Raw genomic sequence first — 16,630 nt, 5'->3', positions numbered from 1 at the left:
CAGGTAAAAACCTACAAAAAAACTATGAGCCTTTTTCTATACTTAAGAGATAAAACATACTTTATGACCAACTTATAATTATAGTCCTCCTAATATAACCATACTTCATATTTAATGTAGAACATAATGATCATGAGAAAGAGGTCCTCAGTAAAGTAAAATTAGACCTTAAATTCCCAGGGTTTTAGGCTCCGTTCCAGAAATGGAGTCCTAATCTAAGGCAAACAGATGGAAATGCAATAAATCAAAATCAACATGTTTAGTAGAACTATATTCCCATTGTGTGTGTGTGTGTGTTTGTACTTAATATCTCAGCCCAGTGCATTTTAAAAATCTTAAACAACATGTAAGTAAAATGAAAAGAAGTTTGGTTCACTTCTGTCTTCTTTGTATAGACAGCCCAATGCAAACCACTGAGCAGGTAGAAAAGGGAACCCTGAGCCTAAGAATGTGTGCCTTTTAAAACGAATATGATCTCGGAGTAGATTTATCCAGGCAATGAACAGTTCTAGAAATCTTCATGCACCAAGTTCCAAAGGCATTTAAAAACAATGCTGAAGGTGCATTCTCAATAGGTGAGGAAAGAGAATTTCTACTAAATAGAGATGTAAGGAGAAAGTCTGCTCTTGAAGGATAAGAACCAGGACTCAAGTTAACTGGAAACCCCTCAGTGAATAAAAGAAAAGCTACCAGAAAACTAGCAAACCCAGTTCAAAGGTGGGGGCTTTTCTGGAAGGCATTTCTAAAAGGGAACAAGGACTTAAGTCTTTAAAGATGGGGGTAATAGAGATGAAGTCTGAGGATAAACAAGTCTGTTAGGTTGAATTCCTAAGAAAAGTGGATTCAGATCTTGAAATTTAAGAGAGTGAAAAGGGATTAAATCAGTCTCTGATACTTTTCATAACTTCATCGTGAACACAATTGCACGAAGAGCAACTGAAGGTCATTAATGCCATTCGAGTCTTGGTAATGATACCCAATGGCTCATCTTTACGTTCTCAAGGCAACCTACACCCTAACAAAGTGATGCAGAATTGGAAAATAAAGTCACAGTCAAAGCATCACCTCATTCTGGTTTGATCATTTCCATAGTCTTGAATCCTACAGAGTATTGGTCAGGGAGTTAAGATTTCAACACATTCCTGGGCCCCAAGAGTCATGAAATTGGCTACCAAGAGTGTATCACAAAGCATGCGTAACACTGAAGAATTGTGCTTGTTATAATGGCAGTCAGATAATGTCACCATGCTGAGCACTGTGCACATCGTGTAAGCTTTCCACTCCTTGCCATGACTCTGTTTTGGAGATGTGGACACTGAGGGCAAAGAGGAGAGACATGCTGCTCAGGGCACTTAGAAATTGATGGAGTATGGATTCCAAACCACCTCTGTCTGACCTTAAAGCCAGTGCTGTGAGCTCCTGCAGACAAAATCTTCCCATGAAAGTCCCTTTCCCACCCCTGGAGCAGCGGCTGGGTGTGTGGGCAGAGCAGGGCAAAGAAGACAAGTGAGGGCCCCAGGAGAAAGGCAAATACAGTCAGTCTCTGCTCTGAGCATTCTGCATGAATTAACTCACTTAATCTTTATGATGCCTAATGAGATAACTACAACTATGAAAAATATACACAAGCATTAGTAAGACTAAAGACTGGTACTGTAGGATAAATCTGGACATTGGTGTGGGGTTTCTGATTTTACATTCTGCTCACTTTCATCACCTACATGAAACAGCATTTTGACGTCAAGAACAACAAAGAAGGTAAGGCCGTAAATTCAGAATAAACAATACTCCTGCAAATTAAAGGGCGAAGAGGACTGCCCTTTATTCTGCCCTGTGAGTTAATTCCACCCACTGGGTGTCCCAAGCACTGGCCACAGCAGGATGCTTCATTTATTCAAAATGTAGTGAAAGAGAGAAATAAAGACAGAATAAACCTGTGAGTGTTTGTGACAATTCTGGGAAGACACATCTACTTTCTTTTTGTACCATTATCTTTATGAAGGATTTGGCACAGGTGCTCAATTAGTTAGAATATTAATAAGTACATTTCTCAGGCATTTTCTTACAGAGTACTACTCAATTTGAATCTTGACTTATGCCATCTGTTTTCTTCCCCATGGGGGTTGCTCTTATATTATATCAGAGAGAAAAATATCCTAGGAAAGAAGATTTTAGAAAACCGATTTTAGAACTGTATTCTTGCCACAGACCACCATCTCCTCGGTAATTATTCTATCACATTTCATCGAAATCACTATCACCACAAATAAGTCCTACCCACATCCCACCCCACCCCACCCCCCCCACACCTGCGAAGACATTCCTTTTCTAAAAATCCAATGTGAAAGTTTAAACTACTACATTAACGTAGGCGCTAACAGCAAACAGCACAAGCCCGTGAGTAGGGTGTTCCGAATCTGCAAAGCCTGCCAATTCGGGGTCTGTATTTCAGGGTCGAGTTGGGGGGTTGCAATCGTCAAATACCAAGACCAGGCCAAGAACGTCGGGGCAGAAACCTGGCCTCCGAGGCCGCCCGGTGAGGGTCGGGGCGGCCCCCTCGCGCTGCGCCGGACGCAGGCGCGCAGGATCAGAGCGGAGGGCCGCGACCCGCGCGCGAGCCTTACCGAGGCCGGAGATGGCGCCGAAGAGGTCCTTGTGCAGGCTGCTGTCCGGCGCGATGCCAGGCTTCTGCGGCGTCACCAGCGGGGTCGCGGCTGGCAGCGAGTCCTCCTTCACAGTCTGTCCCACCGGAGGGGAAGAAGAGAGAACCGGAGATGACTTTCAAAGAGCCACGGGCTGCTCTCGTTCGTGGGGGGCGCGTGCCGGCGCGGGACGCAAGGGCCTGGCGGGGACGCGCCGCGTGGGGGAGCCGGCGCCCGGCGCGCACGACCCTGACCCTGGCGCCTGGATCAGACGCGGCGCGGGTCTGCGCGCAGAGCCGGCTTGGTCCGCAAAGTCACGGTCTGTTGCCCCAGAAGGCCTAGCACGTGCCCCCACCAGAGCTCGGACGCCCAGCCTTTCCTCAGATTGTTTCTTCCCTCAGGAAAAGCCTCACAGGCTCTTTCTAACTGGAACACTGGTTTTTCTCTCACATCCGAAATCCTCCCAGATGAGCAACAGTGACAATAGCAGCCCTGGAAAGCTCTGCAAGCTTGCAGCTTCGTGCGAATTCTCAGTCAGTGGAGAAATTAGGTTAATTTTGAAGGGATTTTTCTTTGGTGATTTTCTCAGGATTGGAGAACTACAAGAGGTAGCATTATACCCTGAATTCCTTATTCGGATCAGAAAAGCAGACAGGTTCAGAGAATACACGTGTGAAACACAACATTGTATGGGATGAGATTAGTGCCCTTCGGAACTACAGAACACATTCTACACATGTGGCGCGTCTCAGTGCGCCATTATTTAGGACATGTATTCAGAGGTGGAGAGACAGCATTAAAACTCAGGACAATGCATCACTGTGGGGGGGGAGGGACAAAACACAACATGAAAATTCCCCAAGTGTATGTAATAATCACAAGGTGGAAAGACTAACAACTGAGCTCGTTCATGGGCCCAGAATAAAAGGGAAAAGGAAATTACTACACTGGTAGCACTGTGCAAATGAATGCCAGACAGTCTCCACCCTGAACATTTTGAGATCATTTCTGGGATCATCCTTCAGGCAACTTAATTTCCAATCCATCTTCCAATGACTGCATGAAGATAATATAAAGTGGTCAGTTTTTGGAGGTGGGGCCATATGTCACTCATGTTGGCCTCCCTGACATCTAATTTTACAGACACAGAGAAATTGTAGCCCAAAGATGTGGCTTTTCCAAGACTGTGTAGCATGTTACCATCAGAATGAGCTAGCATGGAGCTCTCATACTACACAGGTTAGAACTATGCTTTTCTTTTTAACCTCCTCTCCCCATAAATTTTTGTTGACTGTATAGAGAAGGTCCTCATGTCTTACAAGGTCTGGTCCATCAGGAAAGCATGGTTTTAAATAATGATTTTCAGCCTAAGAGTTGAAGGTTTACTGATTGACCCCATCTTAGCCAGAAATGCAATTAATCAGGAGTACTATGGATTATTATGGTTTTAGTGGCAAAAAAAAAAAAAGAATGGGTGTGTCTTGGGTTGAATAGTATCCCCCCCAAATTTATGTCCACCTGGACCCTCAAAATGTGACCTTATTCGGAAATAGGATCTTTGTAGATGTGATTAAGATGGAAGGTAAAATGAAGTCATCCTGGATTAGGAGCCATCCATCCAATCACTGGTGTTCTTGTAAGAAAAGGAGAGGATTTCAGAGATTCTACAGATACACACCAGGAAGAAGGCCGTGTGAAGATAGAGGCCAAGACTGTAATGATGCTGCCACAAGCCGAAGAATGCAAGGATTTGGGGCAAGCCCTGGAAGCTAGGAGAGAGGCACGGAACAAACTTTCACACACAGCCTCCAGAAGGAACCAACCCTGTGGATACCTTGACTTTGGACTTCTGGCCTCCTGACTAGGAGAGAATGAATTTCTGTTGGTTTTGGCCACCCCATGTGTGTTGCTTGGTTACAGTAGCCACAGGAAACAAATGCAGGCTGTGTCCAGGTCTGTATGCTTACGTACACTGCCGGGGTTCACAGGGAAGGGTGACACATCCCTCACGTTGATCCGCTGGACATTCTCAATCAGCAGACCGAACAGAGGCAGGTAGAGAGTGGCTATCCTTGCTTGATGGCTCTGAAATAAAGGCACACAGCGCAAGTTTATCCCATGGCCCTGAGAACTGAATGATGGACTGAGCTGGCACTGGCCATCTCCTGCATTTGGATCCTTCCTATAAAGACTGCTATAAGGGGGTGCCTGGGTGGCTCAGTCAGTTGAGCATCTGCCTTCAGCTCAGGTCACGAGTGTCCTGGGATCAAGCCCTGCGTCAGGCTCAGTGGGGAGCCTGCTTCTCCCTCTGCTGCTCCCCCTGCTTGTGCTCTCTCTGACAAATAAATAAATATAATCTTTAAAAATAAATAAATAAATAAAGACCTCTATTAGATTTTAGTGTGTAAACAGAGAAGAGTCTTAGTGCTGTTACCACTAATTCTCTAACGGGTTACTTTCTTCATATTACTTAAAATAAAGGACATTTATCAATCCGTATTTCCTTCCATTGGAGTCCACTCACCCTTGAAGCATATCTGTCATCAAAAGAATGCTTTATCAGCAGGTTCTTGAGCACGCTGATGGCAATCAGCCGGACCTCCCTAAACTCCTGGAGGGCGGTCCCCACCTCCCTCAGTAACAGTCCCACCAAGAAGTGGTTTCTGCAGAACTCGTCTGTTAATGAGTAGTCAAGCTGGAGATCTGAAATGAGGATAGATACTGCTTTAGTTACAGAGGCTATCACGCATTTTGAATAAAATAAAAGTCAAAACCACCCTTTACATTCAGCCCACCCTGTGTGTCAACAGATGATTAGACTTAGCTTCAAGTGCGAAAAGGTCACTTATCTAAAATACTGCTCCACTTCTTATCACATCAGACTCTTAAATTTAAATACAGATAATTGCACTGGATTTTGATTTTATTTATTTATTTATTTAAATATTTTTATTTATTTATTTGAGAGAGAGAATGAGAGAGAGAGAGCATGAGAGCGGGGAGGGTCAGAGGGAGAAGCAGACTCCCTGCCGACCAGGGAGCCCGATGTGGGACTCGATCCCGGGACTCCAGGATCATGACCTGAGCCGAAGGCAGTTGCTTAACCAACTGAGCCACCCAGGCGTCCCAGGATTTTGATTTTAGAAGACATTACATCTTGCATAAATATTAAGTTAGTGAATAGTTTTAATACCAATTTTTAGAACATACAGCATGTTATATTACAAATGAAATTTTGTTATTTACATGAAGGTAAAAAATAAAGTTACTGTCTAATTGACATTATAGAGAAGCAATCTGTACATAACAAACATGTAATTAAAAAAAGAATAAATATACATGGTCTCTTAAAATTTTCCTTTACTACTTGAGTTCGTTAATCCATTTCCTGGTCATGAAAGCCTATATATTCCCATTAAAGCCCAATGTGTTTAAAATGAACAAGTTAGCATATAACCTCTTTATTCTGCTGTCCCTGAATGAAGAACTTATTTAACATGATTTTTAAAAATATATTCAATACTTCTGCACCTCTAAAAGCAAGTTAAAAAAAAACTAATATAAACTAACACTGAAATACACAAAACACCAAACTAAACTAGTAAATCATTAGCAAGCTAAATGATCAAACGGAAAGCTCTTCCAGAGAGCGGATAGAAGGAAACATGAAATCTACTGAAGGAGGGTAAATAAAAGTGGCTACACATCCATCTAAAGCTGAAATATACCTTTCAGTAAGCTGTAGCTAGGATCTGAATTCTTATACTGAATCTATTACTAGAGGAAAATCTATAGACACCTTCTTTGACTTTGATTCCCTATTAGTGACTTCTAAACCTATCCAAAATACTGACCCAAGTCCTATGCAGAAGCAAGGGAAAGTATCCATCTTTCCAGAATAATCACGCCCACTGTATGGTTTTTTAAGCTTTGTTTACCCTAATGACAGTGCACAGCTTGAATTCACATAAAGCCCTTATGAAAATACTATGGGTTTAACCGTGCATGTGCGTGCATGCAGAGAAGGGGGGAACAGGTAAGAAGGGAGAGGAAGGGGAATGCTAAAAACATGTACTCCTATCAGTGTCATAAGATACATTATCTGTAGGTGACCCACACCCACCTGCCGAGGGCAGCCCCCCTTGCCACCAAATACCCTGATGGTCTACTAAGAGCTTTTAAGAGTCTCCTGGGCACCTGAAGGATTTCATGTCCCTCAGCTCTGTAGGACAAAAAAACAGGACCCTACAGGGTATAGGGGAAGGTGGGCACCAGCACACATTCACTGCCCAGCCATAGGGTATAAAGGACTACCCTCAATACCCTGACAGGAAAAAGGAAGAGAGTCACAGTCTCCAAGTACAGGTGGGTTAGTAACTGACTGCAAGGTGAGGGGAGTGAGACAAGGTTTGGAATGAGGTTGGGGTCCTAGGAGAGGGCAGAAGGAGACATGGCAGGCTCCACATAAGAGGTGCTGAGTGACTATCTGGGGAGGAAGGCGAAGATTCCCCCAGAGAGGAGGCTGTGTGAGGCTGAGGAATGTCGGGGTGGGCAAGCCCATGTTTGAGGAGCTGGGAGTCAGCAGGAATGTCTGAAGTGTGGGGAATAGCGGGGAGTAAGACCAGACAGGTGGGCCAGGTTGCATTCGGGATGCCAAATACCCAGTTGTTCCCTTGACCCAGGACACTCAATTCCTGGCTTTCTTCTGATCATCACTCCAAAGTCACCCTGGCCATGAGGCTTTTCCTGGCCACCCTATCCCACATGCCCCGCTGCTCATTTCATATCCCCCCTCCTGGCTTTAGTTTTCTCTCCTAAGCCCTCATCACTAATACTGCACATACTTCACTTAGGTAAAACAGCTAGGGATTTTCATCCTTGTTGTCCATGACTGCCTCCCAAAGTCATGTGCATCTTAGACACGGTTGAATGCCAACTCCAGGGCCCCAGTCCCCCTTCTGGCTCCTGAAAAGGCAGTCCAAGTTGATCTTGAGGAAAGATGTTTATGTCTCTGATTGAATGCTTTTGTGTGTTTCTCTCTGAATTTCAGAGGCCATTGATTTAGGGTGTCGTTAATAGTTTGGTGGCATCCTTCTGCTTTTTCTTTCAGCATAATCAATCCCCAGGTACATACAAGGCACTAAACGTAGTAATATTACCTGACAGACCTGACAGACTAATTTGATTCATTTGATTTAGTGAAGACAAAGAAATCTCTATGAATTTACTCTCTTCAAACTTTAAGAAGATACAGAACAGTTAAAGACTCAACATGCAAACATAAAACGCATGTGAAAAGCCATGTTGCTTGTGATTTAGGTTACTGCCACCCCTATGGACAAGGACTATGAAAATGGTGGAATAATACATTTTTAGAGTAAAACAGGGCATTCTGTTTGTTTGACCTCTTATAGAGATATCCCAGAGGACCTGGTGACTCCAGGAGCAAAACCCAGATCCCTCCCAGGGGTTTTAACAGCAGTACCTTAGCTACAGTGAGAATAAATTCACTGGTTTATCGTGAATTTAAAAACTGATCCAAGTATATGGGAAATGCCTAAATGAAGAGCATATATAAGCATTTCAGCAATGACTTGCATTCTTTTTCTTTTACAGGAGGAAAATGCAAGAAAGCAAGCGTCACACCCCACACCTACCTACAGGAGTGTCATTTGACTCCACAGTTGGTGAAAGAAAAGCTAATTCATAAGAAAAAAGGAAAAGTGAAACAAATAAAAATAAACTAGAGTAAGTAAAATGGATTTCTATTTAAGAAAAGGAATTTTTCAATGAAAAAGAGTCACACTGACATGACCTGAGGTCTAATAAGTTTGCTGACAAGTTAAGTTCCCATACAACATTTTATCAATAGTTTTTTAAATGGAAATTTAACAAGAAAAAACTTAATTCATCAACAACAAAAAAAAATCAGAAAATTCTAATGTCATATCTGAATCATTCTCTTACTAAAAATGAAGGGCTTTTTGTGAAAAGACTCAGACTGACATATATAAAGATAGATTACCTTGGTATCTCTGAATCCTGCCCTTTCCAAATGGCATCGGTAAATTCAAAGGTATATAATGTTCGTGATTGCATACCACACGGAGAAATTCAAACTTGTATTCAAAGAGGGTCTGCAGGGAACAATGGTTAGTGAACGTTAAGTGCCTCACTGAATATTTTATACAGCGTCCTAAAAACCTATTAGAAATCATACAACCAGTCATTAGCTTCTTGACCCTCTTAAAACTGCGTGCTCTATGCTATGTTATAGATTTGAGAATGGCTGTGGGCATTTGTTTGAAAATTGGGAACACATTTCATTAAACAATGTCCTCCACTAACTCTTAGGACATTTATTATTTATGTTCCTCCTACGTCAAAAAGGATTTCAGGCAGCTTATAATTATAGACACAGACTTAATACAATAAAAAAAATGAGTAAGGCAGAGTTTTAAAATAGACACAGGAGGGAGGAGGTAGATAATTCTACCAGAGAAAGGCTACATGGTTACTTCTATTACCATGTTAAATAAACTATGATTCACAACACATATACTTTTAATTTTGCAGTTGAGAAGTCTTTTCGGTTATTTATGAGGAAATCAGTAAGTATGTTTATTTTACATCCAGAATTGCATCCCTAATATCTTACACATTAATGCAAGTACTAGTTAGTACTAGTCAGTATCTCCAAAAGGGGACAAGAGTGCCTCTGGGATGGAAAGAAAACTGTGACGTGAGCCCAGAGAAACAGGTGGGTTTCTGGATGTCAATCTGTGAGACAAAAAAACAGTGTGTAACATACACGCTACCTTTGGGTCTCCAGGAGCAAAGCAGCTGATGTAGTTGTTGATCTGCTTAAAGACAAAGCCCCTGTCCATGAAGGTGAAACATCTCTGCAGGGAAACAAGCCACAAAGGTGAGTATTTAGGCCCTAGCTTTTTTTTTTTTTTGAAAGTTGGGTTGAAATCAGCATTTACTGTTAATAAGTTTATTCTACAGCATAAAAATGCGCCATTGGCTTTGACTGAGCACTTACTATATACTAGTCACTGCTAGAATGAACATTTCGCCACTTGACTGACACCCTCTGCGCCCTGAGGTCCCTACCTTGATGAACACAGCAAGGCTGTGATTTGCATTTTTAGACGCCTCTGGATTATCTCGAAATTTCTGAGTGATGTGTGGCATCAGCATATTCACAACGGTTTCCACAGCGTGATGATAGGATGCGGGAAATCTCTGGTTTCGCAATAACTAAAAAGAATTTAGAGCAAACGTGTGTTATTTTTAAAGTTGCAACCCTCTGGGGGGAAAAAATATCCCTGAGTCCATTTAAAAAAACCCAGAGCTCCAATCTTATTTATCTAAAATGAGACAAGAGAAATTATTCTTTCTTCTCTCAAAATACTGTCCAGGTATTCTGATACCTCATATAAGTGGTGTGCATTCGACCTGAAACCCCAAACTTCAGCCTGAGAAAGATCCTCTCGGAGGTACTTGTAAAGAAGTGGAGATGTACCTCTACTCCCAGAGATTCTCATCAGAGCTGCATCTTTACTGGATACTTCTGGTGGCTTGAATGCCTGTACCTCTCAGAGAACTCTTTAGAAAACAGTGGCTCAGGTTTAAACTTCAAGTATTCAAACGGAAAATAAACAGATCAGAGACTGTATGTCACTGGTTTACTCTGCTTAGAAACAGTCCTCTTCAGGGGCGCCTGGATGGCCCAGTTGGTTAAGTTATCTGCGTTCAGCTCAGGTCATGATCCCAAGGATCACGGGATCTGCTTGTCCCTCTCCTTCTGCTCTTTCTCTCTCTCTCTCAAATAAATAAATAAAATATTAAAAAAAGAAACAGTCCTCTTCAAATTAACTTTACATAATAATTTCTCCCCATCAGGAATGCTTACCTACGAAATTATACAGACCTCACCAGTTAGCTATCATGGGCTGTGTATCTTCCACACATCAGGCACTGCACTAGTACATGTTTTTACATGCTTTTTCATTAAATTCTTGCAAGTTTTAACTCTCATTTCACAGAGGGTTGGAGAGGTCAGGTAAATGTGTCTTCAGTCAAGAACTAACAAGTAACAAAGATTCAAACCCAGATCCACCATGAGTCCAAGGCCTGTGTTCTTTCTGCTCTTTGACACTTTGCTTCCCCACCCACGTGCCCAATAAATGAGAAAAATTACTGAGAACCTGATACGTGAAGGGGTCTGAATTATATGCTCCATGACATTTATCCACTCATGCATGTGATTCTAACAGCCACAACAGGGGGTCTATCTTCACCCCCATTTTACAAATGAGAAAACTGAAGCTTAGAGAGATTCAGTAAGTACTAACTGACTTTCCTTCTCCCTTTTAGTGTTGAAACCCCTGGGTTTCACAGGTGCACACTGCTGCCAAGCTAGAGACTTCATTTCCCAGCCTAACTTGAGGCCAGAGAAAGGCCATGTGACTGAGTTCTGGCCAATGGGCTCTAAGAGGAAGACTGTGCTTTTCCCAGCCATGTCCATGGGATGCTTGCCTTCCAAGTCTTCTTTACCATTGACTAGAATGTGGGGTGGTGGGTGAGCCTGGATGAGGGTGACACCTGGGCTGGATAATTGGAGAGGAGCTTGAGTCCTTGACCAACCCTGGGGGACAAGCGCCCCACTCTCAGAGCTGCCTACTGGCTTATAATTTTCCAAAAAAGAGAAATGAACCTTTTGTCTTATTTAAACCATTATTCTGGTCTGTTTTGCAACAGCCAAACCCATATCCCAGTATCAAAGAAACAGTATTTTCTAAAACTAGAACTGAAATTTAGTTATTTCTGCATGCATTATTTTATGCATTAAATACCAGAACCCATTGTGAATTTTGAAATGCCAGCTTTATAATAATCTCAATTTTCAAACAAATAATAAAACAATCTTTGCAAACTTATAAACTCAAGAATCCAGTGAGGGAAGGATCAAGTAATAAGTATTTGAAGTTTACCCACTTTCAAAAACAGAACTGTAAAATTAGAAATTCCAAAGGGATTTTGTTCTGTATATGCAACCCCATAACTCTGTATCCTGAGGGGTCAGCCTCAATTGATGATCAGCCTCCTGGACCCCAGGCAAGGCCACCTCAAACCACCAGGCATGACTGCCCGCTACCCAAGCTGGCTACTCCTGAATAAAGGTCTCTCAGGAAACACCTGAGGCCTTCAGAATGGGGCTTCATCAATGGCTGCTTAAACCATGAAAAGTGGATGGATGGGGTGGGCACCACTTAACCTATTAGTCACTATTATCAAAACGAAAAGTGGGACAACCAGACATTGTATGACTCCCGATGTGATGCAGCAGTACCAGTTATGAAGTATTCTTGCCCCAAAGCAAACCAAACCTAAATCAAACTGAGCTTCAACATCACCACAAGTTTACAGGAACCATGGGGGACAAAGGACCATGCCACGTAACACTGTGAGGTTACAGTGTGGGCAATTCTGCAGGACAAAGGGCCCCCCTACTTCAACAAATACACTGCATTAAAAAGCAAACAAATGGAGAAGGGACAGTTTGAAAATCTAAGAAACTTCAGAGACACATCAACCACATGCAATGTGCAGACTGTGTTTATATCCTGATTCAGACCAGCCGACCGTCAAAGGGCATTTCTGAGACACCTGGGGAAAACTGAATACAGACAGGATGTCCAAAGACAAAGAAGAAATGTCGCTGACTTTGTTGAGTGTCATAATGGTACAGTGCTTCCATCTCTTCAAAGGCTTTCTCTGTTAGATACGACACACTCAAGTGTTTACAGATGAAATGACAGAATATTTGGTGATTGTTTTTAAAATGCTCTGAAAACAGTGTGAGATGTAAAGTCACAATGGCAGCATGCCAATAACTGTTGAAGGTGAGTGACAGAGCTTCAAACATGAGATTCATTCAACTTTTCTCTTTCCTTTCATGTTTATTTAAAACTTTCTATAAGGGCGCCTGGGTGGCTCAGTCGGTTAAGCGACTGCCTTCGGCTCAGGTCGTGATCCTGGAGTCCCGGGATCGAGTCCCGCATCGGGCTCCCTGCTCGGCGGGGAGTCTGCTTCTCCCTCTGACCCTCCCCCCTCTCATGCTCTCTCTCTATCTCATTCTCTCCCAAATAAATAAATAAAATCTTAAAAAAAAAAAAGAAAATAAAATAAATAAAAAATAAAAAATAAATAAAACTTTCTATAATAAGAAGTTTTCATTAAAAAGAAAGAAAATGTGGTGAAGAATGGTGGATAATCAATATACCAACCAACCAACCAAGCAAGCTCTTCCATGATTAGGGGTCAACTCAGTGCCTTTGAAGACTGAAATGAAGCTCTCCGTGCAGTGACAAATAGCTATTGTCAGGAGCCCTAATTTGGCAACAAAACAGTGAGGTAAGACGCATCTAACGGTGATAAAGACCAGAGCAATTAGATGTTGCTATGGAGACTACTATACACTGAAACAGAAGAAAATGATCTAGGACAATGGGCAGCTGTCCAGAGCGGTGAGTACAGACGCGCGAGCTCGGAGGAGAGGACACTGAGACACGAAGACAGTTGTCAGCCAGCGAAACCCCTACTCCTGACCTGTCCTGCTGTAGGATCTCCTCTCGGCTCTGCTGCAGCATCCCCAGTGGCCCGGCCACCGTGATCTGCTCCTCTGACACATACTGCCGGTGTGGGGTCTGCCTCCCCAACGCCTGTCCACACCAGATCAGCCTCCCCCGGCGGACCTGCTGTGCCCCATGCCCCCATGCCCTGCTGTGAGCCCGACACCTCTGTGCCATCCTGCCGGCTGCTCGGCTCCTGCCGCCGGACCCCTGGCCTGAGTGGATTCTCCCTGACCACCCACACTCAGCCATGCTGCGAAGGGCCCTGTGAGCCCCGCTGCTAACAGCCGGTCTGCAGACACCAGCGACGGGTCTCACCACGTCCAACATGTCTTGTCTGGGCTCCGACAGCGACTGCTACCCAAATCACTGCTTCCTTTACAAGGGAGCACTCGAATGTCTGGTTCTCTTTTCCTTACTGTGTTCTTCTACTCTCTAGCGGTTAGAGCACTCTTTTCTACAGGCTATGTCACGGCTCCCTGAGATATAATAAATAAGACTATTAGCTAATAAACTTCATTTTCCTGGCCTTACCTGGGTATGAGCTCTTTCTCCTGCTTCATGTTCACTGTCTTCTCCCTAAGTGTGGCATCCTTCCAGGTAAAGTTCCACCCCAACCTCCACAATGCTTTATCATTTTGGAGCTCACACACACACCCTCTTCCCTGTTCTTGAACCGTGTCCAGCCGAATGTCTTCTTCCTCCCAGGACGGCGTCAGCTCCAAGGCTGCCGATGCACCATCTCTGCCATTTGCATAGCTCCCCTGTGCTCTGGGCATAGCCAAGGACGGTTCCAAACACGCGCTCATGGATGGGAGTATGGATATTCACGTTCTGCCATCACGCGTTTATCGTTTGGGGGAAGTACAGGCAGTCCATGGTACATGGAGCATACCATCTTTTCCCTACTTTTCATTTGAACACTCTTTCCTTGCTCAATTAAGTCAGGAAATGGCTGAAGGCTAAACACCTGAGGTTATATATTCATCCTATCCTAGGCCACATTTTCCAACCTGCAAGAAGTTCACCTGTGGAATGCTAGCAATTTGGCTTGATTCAAGGTGGGAGGAGAGGAAATTCCCAAAGAGTCTGCTGAAATTATAACTGCTAAATATAAGTGATAGAAAAGAAACACCTTAAATGTGTTGAGCATAGAGGCTGAGTGGGGTTCAGAGTTGGGAACTTCTTAGTAGGCCTTGACGAGGTTGGTTTTATATTTTCCTCAAAAACTGCTTATTGTAAATTCCAAGCACATGTCACCTATGGAACACTTGAGTCTGGCACGGTCATATGTAATCAATCCAAACTCTGCAGGTCCATCTGCGGTAGTAAGGAAGTCGCTTATTTTAGATGCTAAAGGGAGGCTCTGATTTACAGCCTTCCTCAACAAATGGCACAAAGTGCAGTTTGATTGGCTGGGACGGGGAGGTGGACACATGTGGCCACGTCCATCTTCAGCAAGAGTGTAGCATTAGAAGCTGGCCTACCAGCATGCACCTTCTACATAAATATGCAGCAGATGTACACCCACGCCTCAGCTCAACAGACTATGCCTCCAAATGCTGATCTATGCTAAATATTCTTGGGAAGGGCACTTTCAGCTGCACTGAAAGCATTACTTGGCTCTTATATGAGTCTGTGGCCCAGGTGCCCCTACTAGACAGATGTGTGCCTAGTCATGGCATTTTAAGAAAGACTCACCAATGAGGGAAAAAAATCAAGGTCAGGTTTATAAACACATTGGATTTACTAATAATCCTCAGTCTAAAAGTATAAAAACTCTGAGAGGAATTTGATCATGACTCTGGAAATCACAAATGGCACAGGAATGGTGAATATAAACTTGTTCCCTCAATTCAGAACACCTGGATCAGGGACGAGGACATATAATTCTTAAGATGCAAATAAAGACGGACCTAAAAATAACTAATTCAAACACATAAAACTCATTACTCCTAAGATATGAGGCAAATGAATAAAACCTTCAAAATATGTGAGAAGTTCCTAGATCTATAATGTGTGATTCGGGGAAGGAGTGGCATGGCGTCAGGTGACGTGGAAGAAGTCAGAGGGGAGCCCTCTAGAAGTGAAATGTTAGAACTCTCCAAAGTGGTAAGTAGGTATTTTGAATCTCTTTTTATAGTAAATTATCTTATGGTTAAGCTTTCTCCTTTTGGATGCCAGTGTGTTTCTTTTTATGCTGGATAACAATTTTTAAATAAACTACTTCTAAAAACTCTCTGAATATTCTTTTAGGGCCAAGATATAATTAACTTACAGAAAAGGTTGTGCATGGTAGCATTTGAGCAGTCTGTTCTAAAGAGTTCCAAAAAGAAACTACCTCCCAGAAGTGCCGGAGAGTTAAGTTATACGGCTGGAAAGGGCAGATCATCTGGGAGAAGCCGATTCTGACTCTAGCATGAGTTCTAGGCTCTGCTCTGCTGTGTGACCCTGTGCAGGGCACCTCACGGGTCTATACTCCATCTCAACCTCTGCGGCACATGGGAGCAGCTGGACCAGAAGGTAGCTTTCAGGTCCCTACCATGCCTAAATTTCTGTGGTTTAATTCAGCATCTTGAGAAAAAAACACATGCAATTAAATTACTCTATTTAAATTTTCTATCACAGTTCTCGGAAAGAGATGTTACTGATACCTATACTTCCTTTTTCTTTTTTAAGATTTTATTTATTTTGACAGTGAGACAGAGAGAGAGAGAGAGCACACAGCAGGGGGAGTGGCAGGCAGAAGGAGAAGCAGGCTCCCAGCTGAGCTGGGAGCCCAGTGCGGGACTTGATCCCAGGACCCTGGGATCATGACCTGAGCTGAAGGCAGACGCTTAACCAACTGAGCTACCCAGGAGCCCGATACTTTCACTTCTGTAGGTATTTCAAAAGTGTTCATTACCTCTTTGACCATTGCTCCCGTGGTCTAGTCATGCACTTTCCCACCTAAACTCTGGGGCAGCACAAAGCACGCCTCACTTAACTTTGTAACCCTTGAGCTTGCCTATAAGTAAGGGCTCTCAATGAATACTTTCTGAACAAACAGTTATATTTTTAAATATACTCAAGCCACCAATCTTTCTGGAGTGATTACATTTACTCAGAGCCAAAAATAATGAAAAATCCATTGGGGCCTTGTTATGGAATGAATTGTGTCTCCTTAAAATTCGTATGTTGAAGTCCTAACCCAGAGTCTCTCAGAATATGACTATATTTGGAGACAGGATCTTTAAAGAGGTAATTAAGTTAAAACGAGGTCATTAAGGTGAGCCTTACTCCAACAAGACTGGTGTCCTTATAAGAAGAGAAGATTTGGACACAGACATGCACAGAAGAGACAATGCA

At 43.1% G+C, this 16,630-nt stretch overlaps 1 protein-coding gene and 1 pseudogene across 19 annotated transcripts in view; one reads left to right on the top strand and one right to left on the bottom strand.

The window, feature by feature from the left end:
• Positions 1-16,630, bottom strand: part of DOCK9 (dedicator of cytokinesis 9) — a 325,732-nt gene that overhangs the window by 104,556 nt on the left and 204,546 nt on the right. For all 19 annotated transcript variants that reach the window (XM_035003134.1, XM_035003138.1, XM_035003141.1 and 16 more), the window contains exons 28-33: positions 9,759-9,905; positions 9,461-9,544; positions 8,668-8,779; positions 5,167-5,345; positions 4,614-4,727; positions 2,625-2,739 (exon numbers count right to left, since the gene is read on the bottom strand). In XM_035003134.1, the coding sequence (XP_034859025.1) occupies positions 2,625-2,739; positions 4,614-4,727; positions 5,167-5,345; positions 8,668-8,779; positions 9,461-9,544; positions 9,759-9,905 (751 nt within the window). The remainder of the gene's footprint in view (positions 1-2,624; positions 2,740-4,613; positions 4,728-5,166; positions 5,346-8,667; positions 8,780-9,460; positions 9,545-9,758; positions 9,906-16,630) is intronic.
• LOC118009615 lies at positions 12,343-13,566 on the top strand (annotated as a pseudogene).

Source organism: Mirounga leonina, unplaced genomic scaffold (assembly GCF_011800145.1).
Source record: "Mirounga leonina isolate KUSES-001 unplaced genomic scaffold, KU_Mleo_1.0 Mir_127, whole genome shotgun sequence".
Taxonomy (NCBI): domain Eukaryota; kingdom Metazoa; phylum Chordata; class Mammalia; order Carnivora; family Phocidae; genus Mirounga; species Mirounga leonina.
Note: the sequence above shows the minus strand (reverse complement) of the source record. Positions and strands in the feature narration are given on the sequence as shown.